The 19813-nt window shown below is 43.2% G+C and overlaps 1 protein-coding gene across 3 annotated transcripts in view; it reads left to right on the top strand.

Annotated features, from left to right (window-relative positions):
* Positions 1-19813, top strand: part of usp6nl (USP6 N-terminal like) — a 119654-nt gene that overhangs the window by 49152 nt on the left and 50689 nt on the right. The window contains exon 1 of one of the 3 annotated variants that reach the window (XM_078164947.1): positions 17246-17515. The exons of the other annotated variants lie outside the window; for them this stretch is intronic. Within the exon in view, the coding sequence (XP_078021073.1) occupies positions 17461-17515 (55 nt within the window). The 5' untranslated portion in view covers positions 17246-17460. Of the gene's footprint in view, positions 1-17245; positions 17516-19813 lie in introns of those variants that run through there. 3 annotated transcript variants of the gene reach the window in all.

The following is a 19813-nucleotide window of genomic DNA, read 5'->3' as shown; positions in this document are numbered from 1 at the left end:
GTGACACATTAATCCGCCATCATAGCCACTGATTGTATGTCTCAACTCGACGTCAGACGGTCAGTGTCCACCTGCTACATCATGGATAAGACCTATCTAAAGAATCAGACATCATTTTTTTGGGAGAAAAGCTGAGTGTGAGTGAAGAGCAGCAGTCCCAAGGACTCATGAGCCTTGTGATGTTTGCAGAAGGGTCACACCAATGTCCAGCCTTTTATTAAAACTGGTTATTGGCCGGTTATGTAGTCCTCCCCTGATACTGCTCATGAGTGTCAGACTGATAAACTGAGAATGAAAGCTGCCTTGTCTGGCTGTCAGGAGCCGTTAATCGTCCTGTAACGTCTTCATTAGTTTAATGTTGGTTTCAGTGGAGAGGGTTAGTGGGCAGCATTCTGCCAACGAGGCTTTTCCACTCTGGGGTCAGTTTCTCAAAGATTTATTAGGCTGATCTGTAGCGTGACGCATGGCAAGTTTTGCTCTTAATGGTCTCACAATGCTTGAAACAAACTAGTGCATAACCACGTCTGAAGGCAAATGGCTATACTCGAAGGAAAAACCTGCAGCCATAGAGAGGGACAAGGTGCAGTGGATTGTACAGATGGCATCACAGCGCATACTTACAGGCAGTCTCTTCTCAGAAGCATTGATAGTGTTGCAGTCTGTGACAGAAGTGCGAGGAATGAAAAAGAGAGCCTGAGAGAGAAGTTAAAGCCTCACAGACTTTATCACTTCCACACAGACGACCAGACAATCACTGCAGGAAGTTGGTTTGCTTGTCAGATTGGCAGTTTTGTACTGGTTCCAGACACTGATGGATGCAGCTCCCACCAGATTCTGAACTTTCACAGATACACAGGGACATCCACTATAGGGTGTTCTCATGCACTGTTTTTTGGATGTGTACCTACAAAAAGTAATACACCAAAATTCGTTTATAACCCACGTGTTTGTGAAGGCTGTGATCAAGTGGCCAATGCGCTGACAGGAGGCACCAAGTAGTAGAAAGAGCATAAGTCTGCATAAGGAGGCAGGTGAGGATGGTGGATGGGTCAAACAAACTCCCCTAGGATACTGATGTTTATGTCTTGTGAGAAACCAAGTGAACTTTAAGGTTTTCTGTGGGTACGTTAAGCACAAGACTTATGTCAAGTGCATACCGTGATGATGCCTTCCTGAACCTAACATACATAAATCTACTTTCCCTAAACCTTGACTATGTAACTTAGCATTAAATACATTTCAGTCAAAGAAAACTTTATCTCCATTTGCAGTATTATATTTGTGGTATGGCTCTGGAGCCTCTCTGCCTTTCCTTGGCCTACACAGAAAGCCTAAGGTGAAGAGAGCACACCTCACTGCCCTTCCATGTGCATACACAGAAAGCCTAAGGTGAAGAGAGCACACCTCACTGCCCTTCCATGCACATACGCAGAAAGCCTAAGGTGAAGAGAGCACACCTCACTGCCCTTCCATGCACATACGCAGAAAGCCTAAGGCAGGGAGAGCAGCAGCAAAGACCCCCGGGAACAGAACAGAGCAGCATCAATGACGCCCAACCTCACATTTTCCAGGCGGTTAAAGACGCAGCATGTGTGCGGCCCCTAATTTCCAGGGCTGGTACCTGCGGTTATTCCACAGGCTAGTTAATAACATGTCGGGCAGGAAATCCAAAGTGTGGGATCATTTTGAGAAGGTGAAGGACGAACCCAAGGTGATATGTAAACTCATCTTCATTGGTCGACTACAAACATGACGTATCATCTGAAACATGGAAGTAGCTACATGCCCATTAGCCCACAGCGTCATTAACAGGTGGCTCGCTCAGTGTGTGACGTGCACTTGGAGATAAAATATAGGCCTATATTAATGAAGGTTCATTAGTGCGGTTTTGTATTTCTCTGTAATGTAGCACAGTGTTAACAATGTTACTGATAATATTCTTTCTCACACCTTCAACTCAAACCACCAAAGTATATCATTTCATCATTACATTCATATCGTAAATATGTGGGTGACTAGTCGACTAATGGCCCTAAATGAAGACTATTGGTCGATTAGAAAAATTCTTAGTCGGGGGCAGCCCTGATAAAAGTCTACTCGTAAAGCTTCTGCAGAAGGAAATGTTTTCATTAGCAGTAACTAAGCAGCATCAATGAATATCTTTTCTTGTAAAATGTCTAGAGTAATCCGTTGTGTTATGAGCCTGCGGCAAATTTTCCTCACTGTGGCACCCCTACTGATCACCCTAAAAAGTCACCCTGATTCCTGTCTATCTCTTTACAAATGAGGATCTCTGTTTCTGTTGTAATCATCACATCTGCTGATGACTAAATGTCATCTGTTTGTAATCTCATTTTGTCGTTCTCTCACGATGTTGTGGACGAAGCAGTGAAAAGAGTATTTTCTCTGTCTCATCCTGGTCCGATTTAATAATGAAGTTGTACTCAGTGTCATTGTGGATGAGGTTAAACTTCTCTCTGTGCCTCTGTGGCGTTTGACTGAATGGGAGGGACATTCCCCCGGAGCCACCACTGTAATAGCTCTGTTACTGTGGGACACCAGTGTACTACGTGTGTGTGTGTGTGTGTCCTGCAGCTGCATTTCTCTGGTGTGCGATGAATAATGAAGCACGGTGCCCGGGGTAATGGAACACTCCGTGACCTCTGACCCCTTTGTCCTGTCTCCTGATTGGATCAGCTTGTGCGCGATAGCCTCGATCTGTGTCAACTGTTGCAACACACAAGCGCTGTTTTTATTGTGGTGGTTTATGCGAGCTTTGTGGCCCCTGCAGGAGGAAGAATGCCACAGCTTGTTGACTTCTCGCTTCAGTGCTCCTCAAATTAAAAAAAAGGAGCCTCTGTATTTCCAGACGGAGCCATTTGCATGAATTTAACGAGGGGGTTGATGGGCAGGTAAATTGGTACTTATTGCAGATTTCTCCTAAAATGTCTTGTAATTAGGACATGGATGATAATTTATGATAATATTTCCCAAGCTCTTTCCTTCTCAAGTCGTATTGGCGGGTCTGTGTGTACCTGAAGATGCGGAGGATGTGTTTGGCTGTGTGTTTTGGATTCAGTTACTTTTTAATTTTCTCTTTTGCACCTGGATTTTCTGAGCATGGAAAAAAAAGTTTAAAGTGATATTTTCCATCAGTCTTTAGACCAAAAACCATTACCTTTAGATCTGTATGTGCTGGAAAACTTTGGCTCTATCCTCCTTTTGCCGTAAAGCGGTTCTTTTGGTTAGACGTTGGCGATATATCCAATATACTCCGATGTATCTCAGCTTGTTCCAGGTGGGATGTATAAAATGACTGTATCGCAAACAACAAGTATAAATGATGACCGCCAGAAAGACTCACAAACATGATAAGTCACAGACGCTCCTCCGCCCATCCAGATCCCTTTCTCCCGAATGACGGTGTGTGAGCAGGCGAGGTGTGTTTGCCATCTGCAGGGCTCCAGACCACTGTCTAGTGTCTAGTCACATTTTGCGACCATGGAGCACCACTGTGATTCGCAACTGCTATTAATATATGAACCGGAGAGCTGTCAGTGTGTTTCCAGCTCACATTTAATAGTGCCACTGTAGCAGTTTCTCTCAGTGATATTCCCTATACCATGAGCAGACAAAGCGTGTCTTTGTGCCAGTAGGGCAAGAGATCAAGACTTTTGCAACCATGGAGCACCAGTGCAACTTGCAAATGCTATTAATATATGAACTGGAGAGCTGTTGGTGTGTTTTCAGCTCACAGTAAGTATGTTTACATGGACAGTTTAATTCCACTTTTAATCAGAATGAAAGGCCATTCCGATTAAAAATGGTCATTCCAATTGAAAATTAAATCCGATTAAAGGGGGTGGTTTATTCCGTTTGTCATTCCGAATGAAAGAATTTTGTGTGCATGTATACACTCATTCCTCTTTAAGTTCATTCCGGTCTTTCTGCGCATGCTTGTTTCCTTGCCCTTTTGGCGCGATGACGTATATAGCGCGCATAGCAACGGCCTGAGATAGAGTAGTTGGACTCGTTGCACTCACCGGTTTCCATTCGTTTCCTCCTCAACAGACGAAGCATTAGTAGAACAAGGTTGTTGTCGTACTGCTGCTTCAAGAATATCAGCAAAACACGCCCGAAAACGGCACTAAGAACAGCGTCGTCAAGCATCTTGTTATCCGGAGCGAGGACTACAGTGTTTTCTTCTGGTAAACGTAAACACCTAACATCCGCCCCGCCCCCTATCCAATCAGAAACCGTCCCTGCCCCAAACCTTGCGCAGACCTGAATAAAGGCAATTAAACTGATCTCCCGTGTAAACCCTCATTCGGAATGAATATTTCTCATGTAAACTACCTGGAAAAACTTTAATTCCGAATGATTTCATTCAGATTTATTTCATTCTGAATGAGAAGCCATCATGTAACCATAGCCAGTGAGTACATCCTCACATTTAAAGGTGCAGCAGCAACACTAACTTTGTGTCATCTGCTGACATTTGACTGTTGATTGGAGGCTTGAGGCTTTTTTATTATGTATTTTATTTAACCTTATTGTAACAGTGCTTTATTTTTTATTTTAACTACTTTATTCATCTTAATTTCAACAGTTGCTACTTAGATTTGGTGCAACCGTAGTAATTTTGTATTTTAGTAGTCTACAGAACTTTAGAGGAGATTTCAAAATATCGTGATATGTGTATATATATATATATATATATATATATATATATATATATATTGTGCAGCGCAATATAGCCTAAATATCGCAATGTTATTTTAAAGCCATATCACCAAGCCCTACTGTTAGTGTAACAAAGCGATTCCATTACATCTGCTGTCAGCTCCCAGGGGTATTTTCCATCACTCTTAATAATAAATGCTAGCTTTACCTCTGTTTGTGCCAGAAAACAATGGCCTCTTCCTGATTTGTGCCATAAAGCAATTCTCTTAGTGTAATAAAACAATCTATTACATCTGCTGCCAGCTCTCAGGGACATTTTGCATCATTCTTTATGCAAAAAATGCCAGCTTTAGCTTTGTTTGTGCTGGAAAACAGTGGCCTCTTCCTGAAATGTGCCATAAAGTAATTATTTTAGTGTAATAGAGCAATACATTAAATCTGCTGCTGGCTCCCAGCCCTTTATGTGAAGCATTTATGTAAAAGAAGCCAGTGTGTGAGAAGCTCAGTATACCTGCTCTAGAAGCCAGGAAGGTGTTTATTCGGGTACAAAATGCTCGTCTCCTGCCAGCTGGCTCTGATAACAGCTTTAATTCATCAGCTAACCTCACCAGTTCTCTCACTGATGACCTATTAAGCCCCACAAGCCTGCATTCCTTTGGGAAGTCAGTATTTTTGGGAAAAGTCGTTTGTGTCCTGAATCATTTTTGGTTAATGATGGAGGGAGGAAGGTGTTTTATTTTGTGGACAGTGATGTGATCGCCTTAATCTCACACTAGGGGCCGGTGATCACAGCAGCTTAATGTTTCAGCTGAAGTACATGTTAACCTCTGAACTGAGGAGCTGCTCAGTGATCATTTTAATGGATTCAGCCCAGAGGAGTCGCCGACACTGAGTCTGAGACGCTGTTTTTAATAGGAATTGTGAAAATTGAATTGGCGCTGTGACAAAGTTGGCATGAATTGGGTATTTTTCCAGCAGCAGTGACAAACATGTCACTCTGTCATGCTGTTTCTGAGCCATTTGAATAACATCACAGTTCCCTTTCTTTATTTGCTCAGAGACTACGACTGAAGCCCTGCCTGTGAACATGAGGCTTTGTGCCGTGTCAGATGTGTCACTTGAGCATTTTGTTAGTGTTTGCAAGAGGCAAAATTCACTTTGCAATTATCTTTGAATGTGAAGGATGGGATCTTGTGGTGCTCTCTGAGATCTATGTGGCAAAATGTTACTGTGGGACATTTGAAAAATGGCCTGACCTCAGAGGCTCTGGGTGTTGTGAGTTTGACATGAGGATTTTTCTGTTTGTCCCGTGTGTGTGTGTGTGTTTTGTTTCCCTGGCCTGGAGGATGGCCAACAGGTTTCACTGACTTTTTTATGAGCATAAGGGGGACAGCGAAGTCCCCAAATTGTTACAGACCAAAAGAAGCAAGTCTAACAGTTCACTCTTTTGGGATATCTCAGGGTGGAATGACTGACTCGGGTTAATAAAACGAGATGCACGCCCACTGATGGTGAAAGAGACCTCTCAGCGACTGCAAACATGGGAAGCCCTGAGAACTTCTCAGGGCGATCAGAGGACCAGAGGACCTCACCAACACCTGCAGTAACCAAGACAGGTCCTGAACCTGTGGCGTGTTAAACACCAGAGCAGAAGAAACAAGAGAGACACAAACAAACTCTAACACTCAAAGAGAGAGTGGTCATGAGAATCTATAAGGAGGCAAAGGTGGACAGGAATTTTGGCGAACCATATGCCATCATCAACGGGCTGTTTGAGAGGATATGGGCCGTAGTCGAGGGAGTCGATTTTGAAATCACCCTGGAGACTTTTAGAAGCATGGACAAGGCCATTTTTAAGGAGCTCTGCAGCCAAAGAGTGAGTCCTGTTTAGGTGACACATCACAGGATTCATGTTGAAGGGAAAAAATGGCGTGAGGCTTTTTCCCTTCAACATGAATGTGATAGCGAGTTCATGTCCTGCCTCCCATGCAGGTTTCCTCCAGGTTACTTTTTGCTCCACTGGTTTCTGCCCTGCATAATGTATTGAGCATGCTTGAACAATGTTGTTCACTTATTTTAAGCGAGGGACAGATCATGTAAGAAACAGACTGACCGGTATAAAGTACAGTGTAGAGGCTGCCTGTCTTGTTTGTGACTGTAACGCCACTAAATTCATGTCAGCAATTTATTTATTCTTAAATTTCTACAACTGCATTTCACATGAACCAAAATGCACTCTGCCTCCAGCCCCCAAACTGCAGCCACTCACGCTGTCGTCCTGAGTGTGTATTAGACTTGATGACAAGTGTGTGAAAGTCATTGTGAGGCAGGTAAGTGTGTGTAATCAGCTCTAAAGGCACAGACACTTTAACAGAGTGTGTTTTAGAGATTTCGGCTGCTTTATCGACTGCCCAGCAACGATTCGCACTTTCCATTTGGCTGTCGTCTTTATCTCCGTCCATCAGCCCTGCACAGGAATTCACCTTGGCTCCTCGCTCGGCTCAGATCAATGCAGGCAGATTTAGAGATGGCCTCCATCACATACAGCACACACACACACACACACATGAACAGATTCACACTTTCACTGCAGGGCTGTGCAGGCTCGAAGGTGCTGTGCTGAGGTGTGACGAGTGGGTGTGAGGTGCAGGAGGCCAGCAGATGTTGTTGGTGGGAGTCCCATGATGAGGATGGAAGGAGGAAAACGCTGACATTCAGGCAGTTTACTCTCAGCTCTGCAGTATGGAAACCATAAACCAGTGAGGTATCAGCAGAATGAAGCAGTTTAGATATGAAACCTCTTTCCTGAGCATGCTCAGTGATGTCTGCCATGTCTAGAAACAAAATACAGTTCAGTGTTTTTCTTAGGTCGACTGCTTTGGCCTGGCGGTTTGGCTGGAGCCACCACACCAAATTCCATTGTCAAATATAGCACTTTACTTTTCCAAATATTTATCAGTTAGGCTACTTTTCAAAATCCATATGACCCACTCTTTACTTCGGCATGAATCAAATCCACCGCACAGCACTTATTTAATAAAGAAATACTGCATGCTGCTGCCGTTACTTCCCTCTTCCAAAACAGTAGTGAAGAACACCAGAAGCAAATGCCACGAGTTTAGTTTTCATAAACAAAATTATGAATGGTGTGACTTAACGACATGCCAAATTAATGAGAGCACACAGGGCCATATGACCTGTAGCATTTTAAAGGCTAGTTTTTAAACGGAGTCTGGCGCAGTGCTCACTCTGGATAAAACACATCGAGGCTACGTTACATCACAGCAAACTCCATCACTCATCACTTCAACACTCAACTGTCCTGCTGTCATTACAGACATGTGAACTAACCACAGACACTTTCGGGTTCCCCACACTTTAATTTATTTGTGGCAGCTCGCCATGTTATCAGCATTTGCTGCCACAAATTTATATTTTATTTTTGGAGCTGGACCGTTCACTAGGAGCGCTTTTGGATTATATACATATCGTTCGGTTATTCAGAGCACCAGACTCTCAGGGCACAGAGTGTACTCTGGGCACATTAACCACTCATGAATTCATATACAAATATGACACTGTATTTGTTAGAACAACAGTGCTCTTATTTTAGTGTTATCCATTGTTTTTCCAACCTACTTTGGACCAGTGATTCCTGGCTGGTTTAGCCACAGGGTCCAGATTTCTCTCTAGCCATTTGTTCAAGGTCCACACAGTTTGACGTAATCAACATCATACATGGCATTTGGCCATGTCGTTGAGCTAGTTTGCTGTCTCTATCAGGTAGCTGTCCATCGTGTAACTACCCTGGAAATCCAGAGTTCTCGCGAGAACACAATTTGAATTTGCTCAGCAAGTCACTCTGGCAATCAGTAATGATGCTCATTACCTATGCCCATGAAACCGAGCTGCACCAGTCACATCGGTGTACCTGATATAGGCGGGCCAGAGGCGAGCTGAACAGATGACGACAGCGCTGCGACGACAAAGTCCGGAATCAGTCAGTAAACATTGCAAGATGGCTACGGATGAACACCAGTTGTTTGAAACGGCTTTGGCTGCTACAATGAACGAGTTAGTTTTCTCTAAAAGAGGAACAGAAGACAGCGCTCGAGTCTTTCCTTTGCGAGAAGGACGTTTTTGCTGTTTTGCTGACCGGATACGGCAAGAGTCTAATCTACCAGTTAGCTCCGCTGGTAGCTAAGTGTATACGTCACCCCGTGTATTGTTCTGATTGGTCGTAGTGTTATCCAATTGCGTGCAGTGATATTTTCATTTGCCATTAATGCCATTTTCATTACTCATAGCCAGACCCTAAATCTTTCTAGATTTGGGTCTGGATTTCCAGGCTATCGTGTAACGGCACTTCAAAGTAAAAGCTCTATGCTGGAAATTCACTGTACTTCTTAATTACAAACTAGACACACTCGTGAGTCACTTGTGGTCCATTCAGTTGGGAGGCAGTGGTTCCCAACTGGTGGACCCACCAGTTGGGAACCACTGCTTTAGACCAACCATAGAGCGTTCATTAGCAGCTCTGTTGGAGTAAATATATACCGTTTGGTTATTCAGAGCACCATACTCTCAGGGCACGGAGCGTTCTCTGGGCACAGTGACCATTTATCCATTTATGTAGAAATATAACACTCTACTTTTTAGAACGACTACTATCATTTTAGTGTTCTCAAATTTTTTTTTAACCTACTTTAGACCAACCCTGCACCCCACCATCCAGTGCTAGGTCTAAAAGTTTGCTTTCATTTGCCTCTCCAGGACCTGGTCCTCTGGTCACATCCATCTATCTGATCTTGTCTGATCAGGTCTGATCGATCCAACCACTGATGTACTGATCAGTTTTCCACCCAGCAACTCAATAAACTGCTTCTGATGAAAAGAAGAAAGTCATGAAGAGTTCATCTGTGCTGCGTTCACTGACCTGCAAAACCTCCAAATTCAGAGAGGAGACAGAATGATCATATCTTTTATCTGACCAAAACTCCAATAGAAGTTTAGTGCACAGCCACATAATATACAAATAGATGTAAAAATTATCCAGGAACCTCTTAAAATAGCAGAGATTGGGAATGATAAGAAATTTCTGAAAACATACTTTTTTTTATGCCATTAATCATCTCGTGACTCTGGTGCGGCCACCAGGGAAATACCTGAGAGGGGTAAAATGTCACCATGTGAATGTGAGGCAGGGAAAAGTTGGAAAAAATGAACATATTTCTGTTTAATTAAAGAAAAATCTGTCAGCATATTGACTTGTGGCTCAGCTGCCGTCGCCTGTAGGAGCCTCGCGGCCTCACCCCCCCGACCCTCATTTAAAGCTGAAGCTGCTGTTCACACTGGGGTACAATCACCCTGGGACCTCGTTATGATTTAGGAATTCACCCCATGTGTTGGTGTTTGGTGTGATTCATTCATAGAACACAAACAAACCTGTGCTGCAGTCCAATTTTAAGGATTATATCCAGACACTACTGAAAACAGCGAGCCTCTTGAATTTTTACCCTGAATACTTTGAGAGCAGTCATTAATAATTTCAGCTGCAGCCTCTGAAAAATCTCAACCCTGAAGAAGAAGGAAATAGAAAATAAAAAATAAGTCCTTTAATTAGATTTTGAATAAAAATGACGATAGATAAAAGAAAGTGCACTAAATAACAGGAAACAGTTGGTGTTCTGACGAATATTTAATCTGTATTTTACTTTGAAGTAAACTTCAGGAAACGTCCGACGTAGATGTAGCTGGAAAATGATCCTCGATGTCAGATCATTTATCTACGGATACACTCATCACTCTGTCTGCTGTCTTTTTAAATATTGGCACAATACGTACAGGGGTGTTCTGTTAACATTTTTCCTCCACCGAATCAAACAATGGTGTGACGAGTTGTGTTTCTATCACTAGTTTAAACGAGCGGAGTTGTGCCGGGTCAGGCCCAAGATGGACCATTTCCAGAGTCGAGTCAAAGTGCGCCTGAGTGCTTTGTCAAAGGAGAATTTCAGATAATAAAGTTTATCTATCTAAAGACACACCTTCAAGTGGGTAGCCCTGTAATATGGCAATGCAAATCAGGCCTCCAGAAACAGCACCAGGCTTTGAAACCAATTTGACATAGTAGTGACCAAACCATAAAATTACATCTTCATGGTCCATCTTGTGCCAGTGGTCCCAGAAAATCTTTGGGCCTGTCCCAATACCCACACTTCCCCTAGAAATACCCACTTGCACTTGGTTGTGCGCGTTGACGTTTAGGCTAGTGGTGTCCCCAAACAGAATTGAGGCAGTGGAAGTGGTTTCCAACACTTAAAACCCGCGCTAGATTCCAAGGGAGCCCCGATCCACACTTTCAACGAAGTGGAAGATGAAATTTCCCAGAACACCTTGCGACGTCAGCAACTTCGGCAAGTTTTTGGCAATTTGTTACTGCACGATCAGAATGTAGGCTATACAAACAACAGATGGTTGGACTAGCGTAAACTCATCAGCAACTCGGTTGAACATAATTGATCCGAACTAGAAGACGTCGTAGGCGCCTCCTGTTTTCAGCATTTCTCCTTCGTTGATTCATCAGACGGAAAAGAATAAACATAGCACACGCCACAACACAAGCGCTGGAGCCGGCATTTTAATCGCGTCACTACTACACGTGAGGTATGCCGGCACAGCGGCCACACCGATTTGCATTAAGTGGTGTCCCATTTCTTAGGGAAAGATCTCAGCCCTAATATTTCTCACTTCCCTCATCAAGGGTTATCTCGCAAACGAGGGCACTCAATACCAAGTGGAAGATTTAAGGGGTAGAAATGGGACTGGCCCTTTACCTCATAGATTTACATGTGAGAGAGACATCTGTAAATCAGTGGATACTTTTTTTTTTTTTTGAGCATCATTCCCTGTGAAATGACTCGTTTCCGTATCAACATTTGATCCAGTTGGTTTGCCACCATTTTGAAACTCTAGAAAAGCCACATGATTAAATCATTTTATCCCCGTTCAAGCTGTAAGTAGTCGGCTTGGCTTGGGGAAGTCTCTAGAGCAGTGGTTCCCAACTGGTCCAGCCACAGGGTCCAGTTTTCTCCTCTGTCATTAGTTCAAGGTCCGCACAGTTCAATACATTCAGCATCATACTTACGATTGCCCATGTCGTTGAGCTAGTTTTCTGTCTCTGTCATGTAGCTGTCCATTAATCACTCACTCTACAGCAGAAAACAACACTTCCCTGTTGCTCTGGGCGGACGCACTAAGTCAAAACGAGTCAAGCCAAGCCAGCACGTGCATGTAGAAGAGTTGTGTGTTCTGTGAGGGGAGGAAGCAGAGCAGTTTGGATTTATGACAAGTCTAAAGAGACTCTGCTGCTGCCAAACTGCAGGCTTCTCCTGGTCAGCACCGTCGGCAGCTCAGAATCTCACTGCATTATTCAGCAGCCCTGATACTTCTCCCTCCGTCTCTCCTGAAGCATCTTCACACTCTATGAAAGCAGAAAAGGTTCACTCACAAACCCTGCTGTGCCAGAAGCTTCAAACAAAGACCCTTTTTTTTGTGTTTTGCATACCAACTCGTGAACCCATCTGTGGGCATTATTTGTCTGTTTATATGTGTGTGTGAAGGGAAAACCGCATGCTGGTTAGTTAAGGAGGGAGCTGCAGACAGTCCAGGCCCAGCGGGTGTCGTGGGGCTGAAGCTGCCTGCTGACATCCACACTGTAGCAGTCGGGCTAATTGCCTGTCTGTCCTCCCTAAAGGGCAAAACTGCGGTACACTTCATACCGCTGCTGTCGGCCTTCATGGCAGAAAAGAGCAGAGTTTAATCTCAAAATACAGTTTTTTTCCCTCCAGTGGCCTCGGCTTTATTTGAACATCTGGGCCTGTTTTATATTTTTAAGTAGAAAGTATTGATCCCTGCTCGCTGCTTCACACAGTCTTATTAAATTATGTATCAAAGGACTCTCTGTGGTCCATCAAACACCATTAGTTTTGAGTTTAGGCTGGTTTGTTAAATGTGTGATGAAATGATGGAGGTTCTTTGTCAACGGGGGCTACATAATGTTAGTAACAGTGCAGATGAGCCAACTTCTGTTTGAACAAATGAATCTTTCATTTCTTGGCTCTCATTTAGGCAGAAGACTGAAGCTTTTCTTCCAAATGACTGCAGTAAAGTTTTTCGATTTTAAAAATCCAGTGAACTCCGACATACTTTTCTCTCAGCTTATTTTGTCAAGTCAGACCATGACCTTCATCAAGGCCTGTGAGCTCTTTTTTATATAACATATCTTCAAATATTCAGCGGACAAAGAAAAGCACTGATGAATGGTTTAGTACTCACTGCACTGAGGTGAAGGCCTGAAAACAAAACTGGCCCAAAACTGCAATTTTGAAGCCAATCATGAGACTCTAACTCTAAAGTGGTATTCGTACTTCTGCGTCAAATTGTATGTAACTACACGTCACAATCGAAGCTTTTACTTACTTACTTACTTAAATTATCATGTGTGTTAGCATGTAGCTACATGTAGCAGTGTAGAGTACGTAATGTCAGCACTTGTGGTAGTGCGCCTGGAGCAAATCCGTCATGAAATGAAATGACGTCATCTTGTGGCCTTGAAGTCTGAGGTTTTAGCTTAAAGATATGACTTATACATTTACAACATTATTTAAAATTTTAGCTTAATATGAGCGTCTATCATTGTATGTGAGAAAATAAGGAAAGGATAATAGGTCCCCTTTAAAACCAAAAGTTGAATGACTGGATCATTATTTGTTAGTTAGACTGAATTACTTGTACTCTCTCATCAGGTCTGATCTGTGGTTGCGCAGTGAAAGCTGCTAACGTGCCACCGGCCCCGGCTTGCCTGGTCTTGTTAATGGCAGTGACGGTCATGATGCTGTTGGCACCGGTTTCTGTGCAGCCTCACAGGTTGTTATCAAAAAGCTGATCAGACTTGTTCTCCAAACTGAATTCACTGCTGGAGCGTCATCACATCAGTGGTGTTGTCTGTGCATGTGTGTGTGTGTGTTTGTGTGTGTGTTGCACCGGTTTAAAGGTCTGGTTACTCAGAACAGAAATATGTTACACATTGTTCCTGGATGCAGTAATTCATTTACACTCACTGTCATCAGTGTGCAGCAGTTAGTCTCTGGACTAACAGCAGTATGAATATGTTAAACCACAGAGGCATGTTTTCCACCGTTTGTCATCTGCACATGCTCAGTGTGAGACCGTTAATTAAGTGGACTAGGTTTGGTATAGCCTTTAGATCAGCCTCAAAGACCCCCGGACAGAGGGAGGGTCAGGCAGATGACCAAAGTCTGATCATTATGAGATATGGATAAATATGTGTGGGCCTGTGATTTGAGACACAATAAACAAATGTTGAGGTTAGCAAAACAAAAAGAATGGTGTGTGAGTCAGTCAAATTAATACACCCGAGCTGGAGGACCCACCTGAGAGAGTTATGCATAACATAACGAACAGTCACTAACAGCATACCAGAGAAACAAGGAAATGACCTCAGCCTCTGGCCTTAACCAAAGAGGAAGTCGGACTAGTAACCATTGAGGAACAGTGACTTTTGTCACTTTCTGTGAATGTCTGAGGTTTCGTCCATCTTCCAACTATCTGCTTATGTTGCTCCTGTCAACCAAAAAATGCATCTTAAGTTACCATAAAGAGCAGATCATTTGAACAGTAGTTAAACAGAGGACAGGACGATGGTGTACCTGTATTTAGCTCCCTCTGTCTCTGATCTGTTCCCACATTTAGCCTCTTTGAACAATGTGACTGCGTCTAATTATGTTCTGGGCTACTGTGTCGCTCACTGACAGACACTTTGATACTGAGGAATATTTGCTTTGTGACGATGTGTGTCGGTGCCGTAGTCCTCTGCTCTGATATTACATCCTTCTGTCCCTGAACTGTTCCTGCAGTCAAGACACTGAGAGACATTTTGCCCTTATTTTATACCTTCTGCTGACATACAGTAGAGGGACATGAAGGAAGGCTACTAACATCCCACAGTGCATAAACTTATTTTCCTCCTTGTGTCACAAGAATATTCGCATTCAGTGATGGTGAAAAGTCTTGGAAACTTGCCTGGTTGTTACGAGGCTACACGACCGACCTGTTGCCTGTTCGGAGCATTTCACCATATGCTCTGTGTTTTCTCGTATGCGTTAATTTAGTCACAGAAACATTCAGGTCAGAGTTGTTGTTTTTTCTTTTGTTGTTTGTTGGCGGTTGTCCAGGACGCCCACCCACTCACTCACTCACTCAACTGCCTGTTCTCTTCTCTGAAACAGGAAACAGAGAGGAGAGGGTTAAGTTACATAAGTGCCAAAACTAATTTTTGACAAATCGCTGTCAGATTTTTTTCCAGGCTGTGTAACAAAATGTTCTGATGGTCCATTGTCGTCTACTCCTGATGTTTGGATGTAGTGGTTTATTAGACAAGTGACATTTTATTGTATTAAACTGATAATTTTCTTATTTGTACATCGGCCACTTTATTAGGTACACCTTGCTAGTACCAGGTTGGACCCTTTTGTCTTCAGAACTGCCTTAATTCTTGGTGTCATAGATTCAACAAGGTGCTGGAAACATTCCTCAGAGATTTTGGTCCATATTGACATGATGACATCACACAGTTGATCCATGATGAGAATCTCCCGTTCCAGCACATCCCAAAGGTGCTCTATTGGACTGAGATCTGGTGACTGTGGAGGCCATTGGAGTACAGTGAACTCATTGTCATGTTTGAGATGATGTGAGCTTTGTGACATGGTGCGTTATCCTGCTGGAAGTAGCCATCAGAAGATGGGTACACTGTGGTCATAAAGGGATGGACACGCTCAGCAACAATACTCAGGTAGGCTGTGGTGTTTAAACCATGCTCAGATGGTACTAAGAAAATCTCCCCCACACCATTACACCACCAGCAGCAGCCTGAAGCGTTGATACAAGGCAGGATGGATCCATGCTTTCATGTTGTCCACTGTGGTGGACTTCTGCATCAAACCAAGGCTGTGATGTTTCATGAACCTTACCCATGGGCTGCAAGTGCCTATACATAATGATATGTAAGCGAGATATATAATCTCTCCAGTGTGTTCTGGATCTACCCTGGGGCCTTCTACCAGTGGGATGTGCCTTGAACAACCTTAACGGGAGGCGCCCAGGAGGATCCTGATCAAATGCCCGAACCACCTCAACTGACCCCTTTCAATGCAAAGGAGCAGTGGCTCTACTCTGAGCTCTCCACAAATGTCCGAGCACCTTACCCTATCTCTAAGGCTGAGCCCAGCCACCTCACAGAGGAAACTCATTTCGACAGCTTGTATCCATGACCTCATTCTTTCCGTCACTACCCAGAGCTCATGGCCATAGGTGAGGGTTGGGACGTAGATGGACCAGTAAATCAAAAGCTTTGCCCTCTGGCTCAGCTCCCTCTTCACCACGACAGTCCGGCACAGCACCTGCATCACTGTAGACACCACACCAAACTGCCAATCCATCTCAAGCTCTGTGACTCGGCTTTGGATAAGTGGTTTAAAATGAATGGATGGATGGAAATGTTATTTCAGTATTCAGAATATGGCAAGATGTTTAAAATCGTAATATTGTACCGTGATATTAGCATCATGATAATGTCGTATCATGGGGCCTCTCGTGAGTCTGACTCCTGGTACCTTTTCTATTCCACCTGTAAAATCAGTACTAAAAATGATATAAAAGATAATAATAAGTCTGCTGCGGGATGTTTGGTGCGAGAAGAGATTCAAGAATCCACCAGATGAAAGTCCCTGAACGTTTTGAATCAGGGTCACTTTTGAAGGTAGTGAAACACAAATAGAGACGCTATTAAGACTTCCAGAAAATGGAGATGACGTCTGAAAGACGCCCCCCCCGGTCCCCCCGCCGCCTCTCTTCTCTGTGACCCTGGAGCTTCAGAAGTGATAACAGCACTTAAGTCCCATCCGCCAACTCTCCCCTCACAAACACAGATATTTCCTGTACCGATGGAGCGCGCAGATAGAGAACACTTGACAGAGAGAACTTCTTTTCGTCTTTGCCTGTTGCTCCCCAACCCTGCCCTCCCTCCTGTGTCTGATATGCCACATCACAAGACCCTTCATGGTACATCACGTCCATTTCATAATGAAGTTTTAATGGAAGCTGTTCATCACCAAACTGTCATCATCGGCCCCCTTCAGTTTCTGTCTCTTTCCCAACTTGTTTACTTGAGAGAAGTTTTCAGAGAAGTTTTTATGGACAGTTGTTGGGAAACACTTTAATAGCTGTGTCATGATCAGCTCACTGCATGTCCTTTCTCTTTTTAGAAACTTTTACAAGTTTGTTTTTGCCTTTGGATTAAACTGAAACCAGCAAACTTCTGATCGGTCACATTTTATTTCTGACATTTCAAAAAGCCCCCCTGAAACTCATCATCAGTCGGCCTGAAACAGCGATCCCCTCTGTCCCGTCTCTCTCCCTCTCTGTGATGTGTTGAATAGAGCTTGTTGTTGTGTTGTTGTGTTTGGGAGGGGAATGCTGCGAGTGGGACTGACTCGCTCCTGAAGTCAGATTTCTCTCTGTATGGAAGCCACAGCAACAAACAGCAGCATTGTGAACTCTCTGATCTCACTTCTCTTTTGCCTCTTGCTCATATTTCCTCTCTGGTGTGTCGGTGTGTGGCAGTGGGTTGTGACCAGCGATGGGATGAGGTAGTTCAGGTTGTCTCTTGGTGTGTCGGACCCGGTTGAGCTGTGACCGATGCGGACTAAGGCTCCGACTCGCTCGGAGGATCCACTGGGTGGCTTGAAAAGAGGTAAAAGATGAAAAGATTGGACGTTTCTGTTGCTTTAGTTTGACAATAGTCTGTTGTGTAGTTATGTACTTAATACTCTGGTATGTGATGTGGCCATGACTTTATTCTGTGTCACAGTTTTGATTCCACATGAACGCAGTTTGGGTTTTTTTTGTTTTAACTTGTTCATATTATTTGTTTTGAATGGGTCTGTTTTCACTGTAGAATTTGCTACAGGCTAGTAGAGCTACAAAGATTAGTTGATTAATCAATCAGTTGATTAAAAGAAAATTAATTTGCCAACTATTTTGATACTAAATTAATCGTCATTTTTCAAGCAAAAAAGTCCAGTATTTGCTGGATCAAGTTTCTTAAATGTGAGAAATTGCTGCTTTTCTTTGTCATCATTGATAGTAAATGAAGTATGATAAATAAACGTACGATAGTCTTTTGGTTTTGGGACTGTTGGTAGGAAAGATTAAGCAATTTGAAGAAGTCAGTTTGGGCTCTGGGATATTGTGAGAGGCTTTTTTCTTCTGACGTTTTATAGCCTGAACAATAAATCGATTAATCGTGGAAATAATTGGCATATTAATTAGCCCAATGGGGTAGCGAGGAAAACGCATAGGAATGATCACAAAAACTACCAAAATAAAACTCCAAGAATTTGATCTCCTTTGCAAATTAAAAGGTGTTAAATATCGATGCAAAATTCCATTAACAGCCTCCTGAGACCTGAACTTCTGTTTGGTATGCATTTTTAATTTCTCCTAGCTTCTTTTGGATTAGTAGGACTTCATAATTATGAAAAAACTAAACATTGTCAATAATAAAGTCACAATGTCCTCAAAGGAGACAGTAGTAAAGTCCTGATGTCTTCAGACAAATACTTTCCAATTAACAGCGTCTTAGCTTGTTAGCGTTGCTAAAATTGGTCAAATTTCTTGCCATATCAAACTACAACACTTAGTAATCATAAACAAGTTTTTTAATCTGATGATAATTTTGCTTTCAATAGCCCAAAACCCATTAACTAGTGTCCAACTGTAATTTTTAAGATAGAAACACAAAATGACGTAAAAGAGGCCCTTCCCTTCAGTCTGGCACTCCAGTAGCTCAGTGAGCTTTAGCGCCACATTACAAAGCGATATCCATTTAGAGGAGGTGAAATTTTAATGTTTTATGTTGTAAATATCTTGTATTTTATTTAATTTTCTGTTGGCTTTGTTGACAGACAGCTGGCTAGCTGCATTACCATGCGCAAACATTGAGCACACTGTTCAGTCTCCACTGGTTAGCTAGCCACTGATCTACACTGTGCAACTGTTGGGTGGGAGCTAGCTAGCAGCGCTACTCATTCATTGATTACTGCTTGTAATGCATTCTGACCCATAGTTGCAGGACGGCTTTGTTGTGGAAACGTGGTGGCCACCCTTTGGGCTCCCAACAGGTAGCCCCGCTAAGTAACAGGCTTCATTTTAAGCTGCAAATCACCTTTAGCATCTACGTTAGCACCACTTGAGGCGCTGATGCTGCTAACAGAGCTAATAGTGACTTTAACGGTCATCAAAGCCCAAAATTAAGCTGCTTACTCATTGTGGCAACTTGGGGGGAGACTGAAGGGTGGGCACAATGTTTCAGTAGTCCCGTCACCACGGGTTCAGGATGCCATTACCAGCAGTAATTGCAAAATGAGCAGCACTGCTAGCTAGCTCCTACTCGACTAGGGTGTTTCAGAGTACAGCGTGGCAGGGGTTAGCTAACCAGTGTAGCATGAATACGTTATTAGCTTCGCTCTTAATGTGGTACAGCATAGTGCTAGCGCTGCTAAACTGTAAAATTAGGGAAATAATCATATAAAACATGAAATATATTCTCTGCGGTTAACAGACTAAGGATTAATTGTTGACGTCCCTACCAACGACTTTTAATCGAGCGCCACCAACAGGCCAAGATCACCTGTAAAATCTGAGTTTGTGTCAGCCGTTAGCTTTACTTTGAGATTAATGCTGACAGGCTAACTTTAGCAAATAAGTGTGTTGTGTCTGCGCTGTGTTGCACAGGCCGGTGTAGCTCCTCACACAAACAGCAGATGATGTCACCCACTAAGCAGCCGACAAGTGACGAGGCGAGCTCAGACACTCAGCAGTAAACTATTATGGGCTAACACTCTGCCTCCAAATGTAATGCCCTAATATTAGAATGCTAACTTGAGCATGGAGATAAAGACGTGCTGTGTGTGTCTGCAGCTGCCTCATCAATGGGTGACCCTTCTAACCTGAGGGTGCTACATGTTAGCATGCTAATGTGTGGTTGAGT

The sequence above is a fragment of the Epinephelus lanceolatus genome, chromosome 23, assembly GCF_041903045.1.
Source record: "Epinephelus lanceolatus isolate andai-2023 chromosome 23, ASM4190304v1, whole genome shotgun sequence".
Lineage (NCBI taxonomy): Eukaryota > Metazoa > Chordata > Actinopteri > Perciformes > Serranidae > Epinephelus > Epinephelus lanceolatus.
This window is presented reverse-complemented; position numbering and strand designations above follow the sequence as displayed.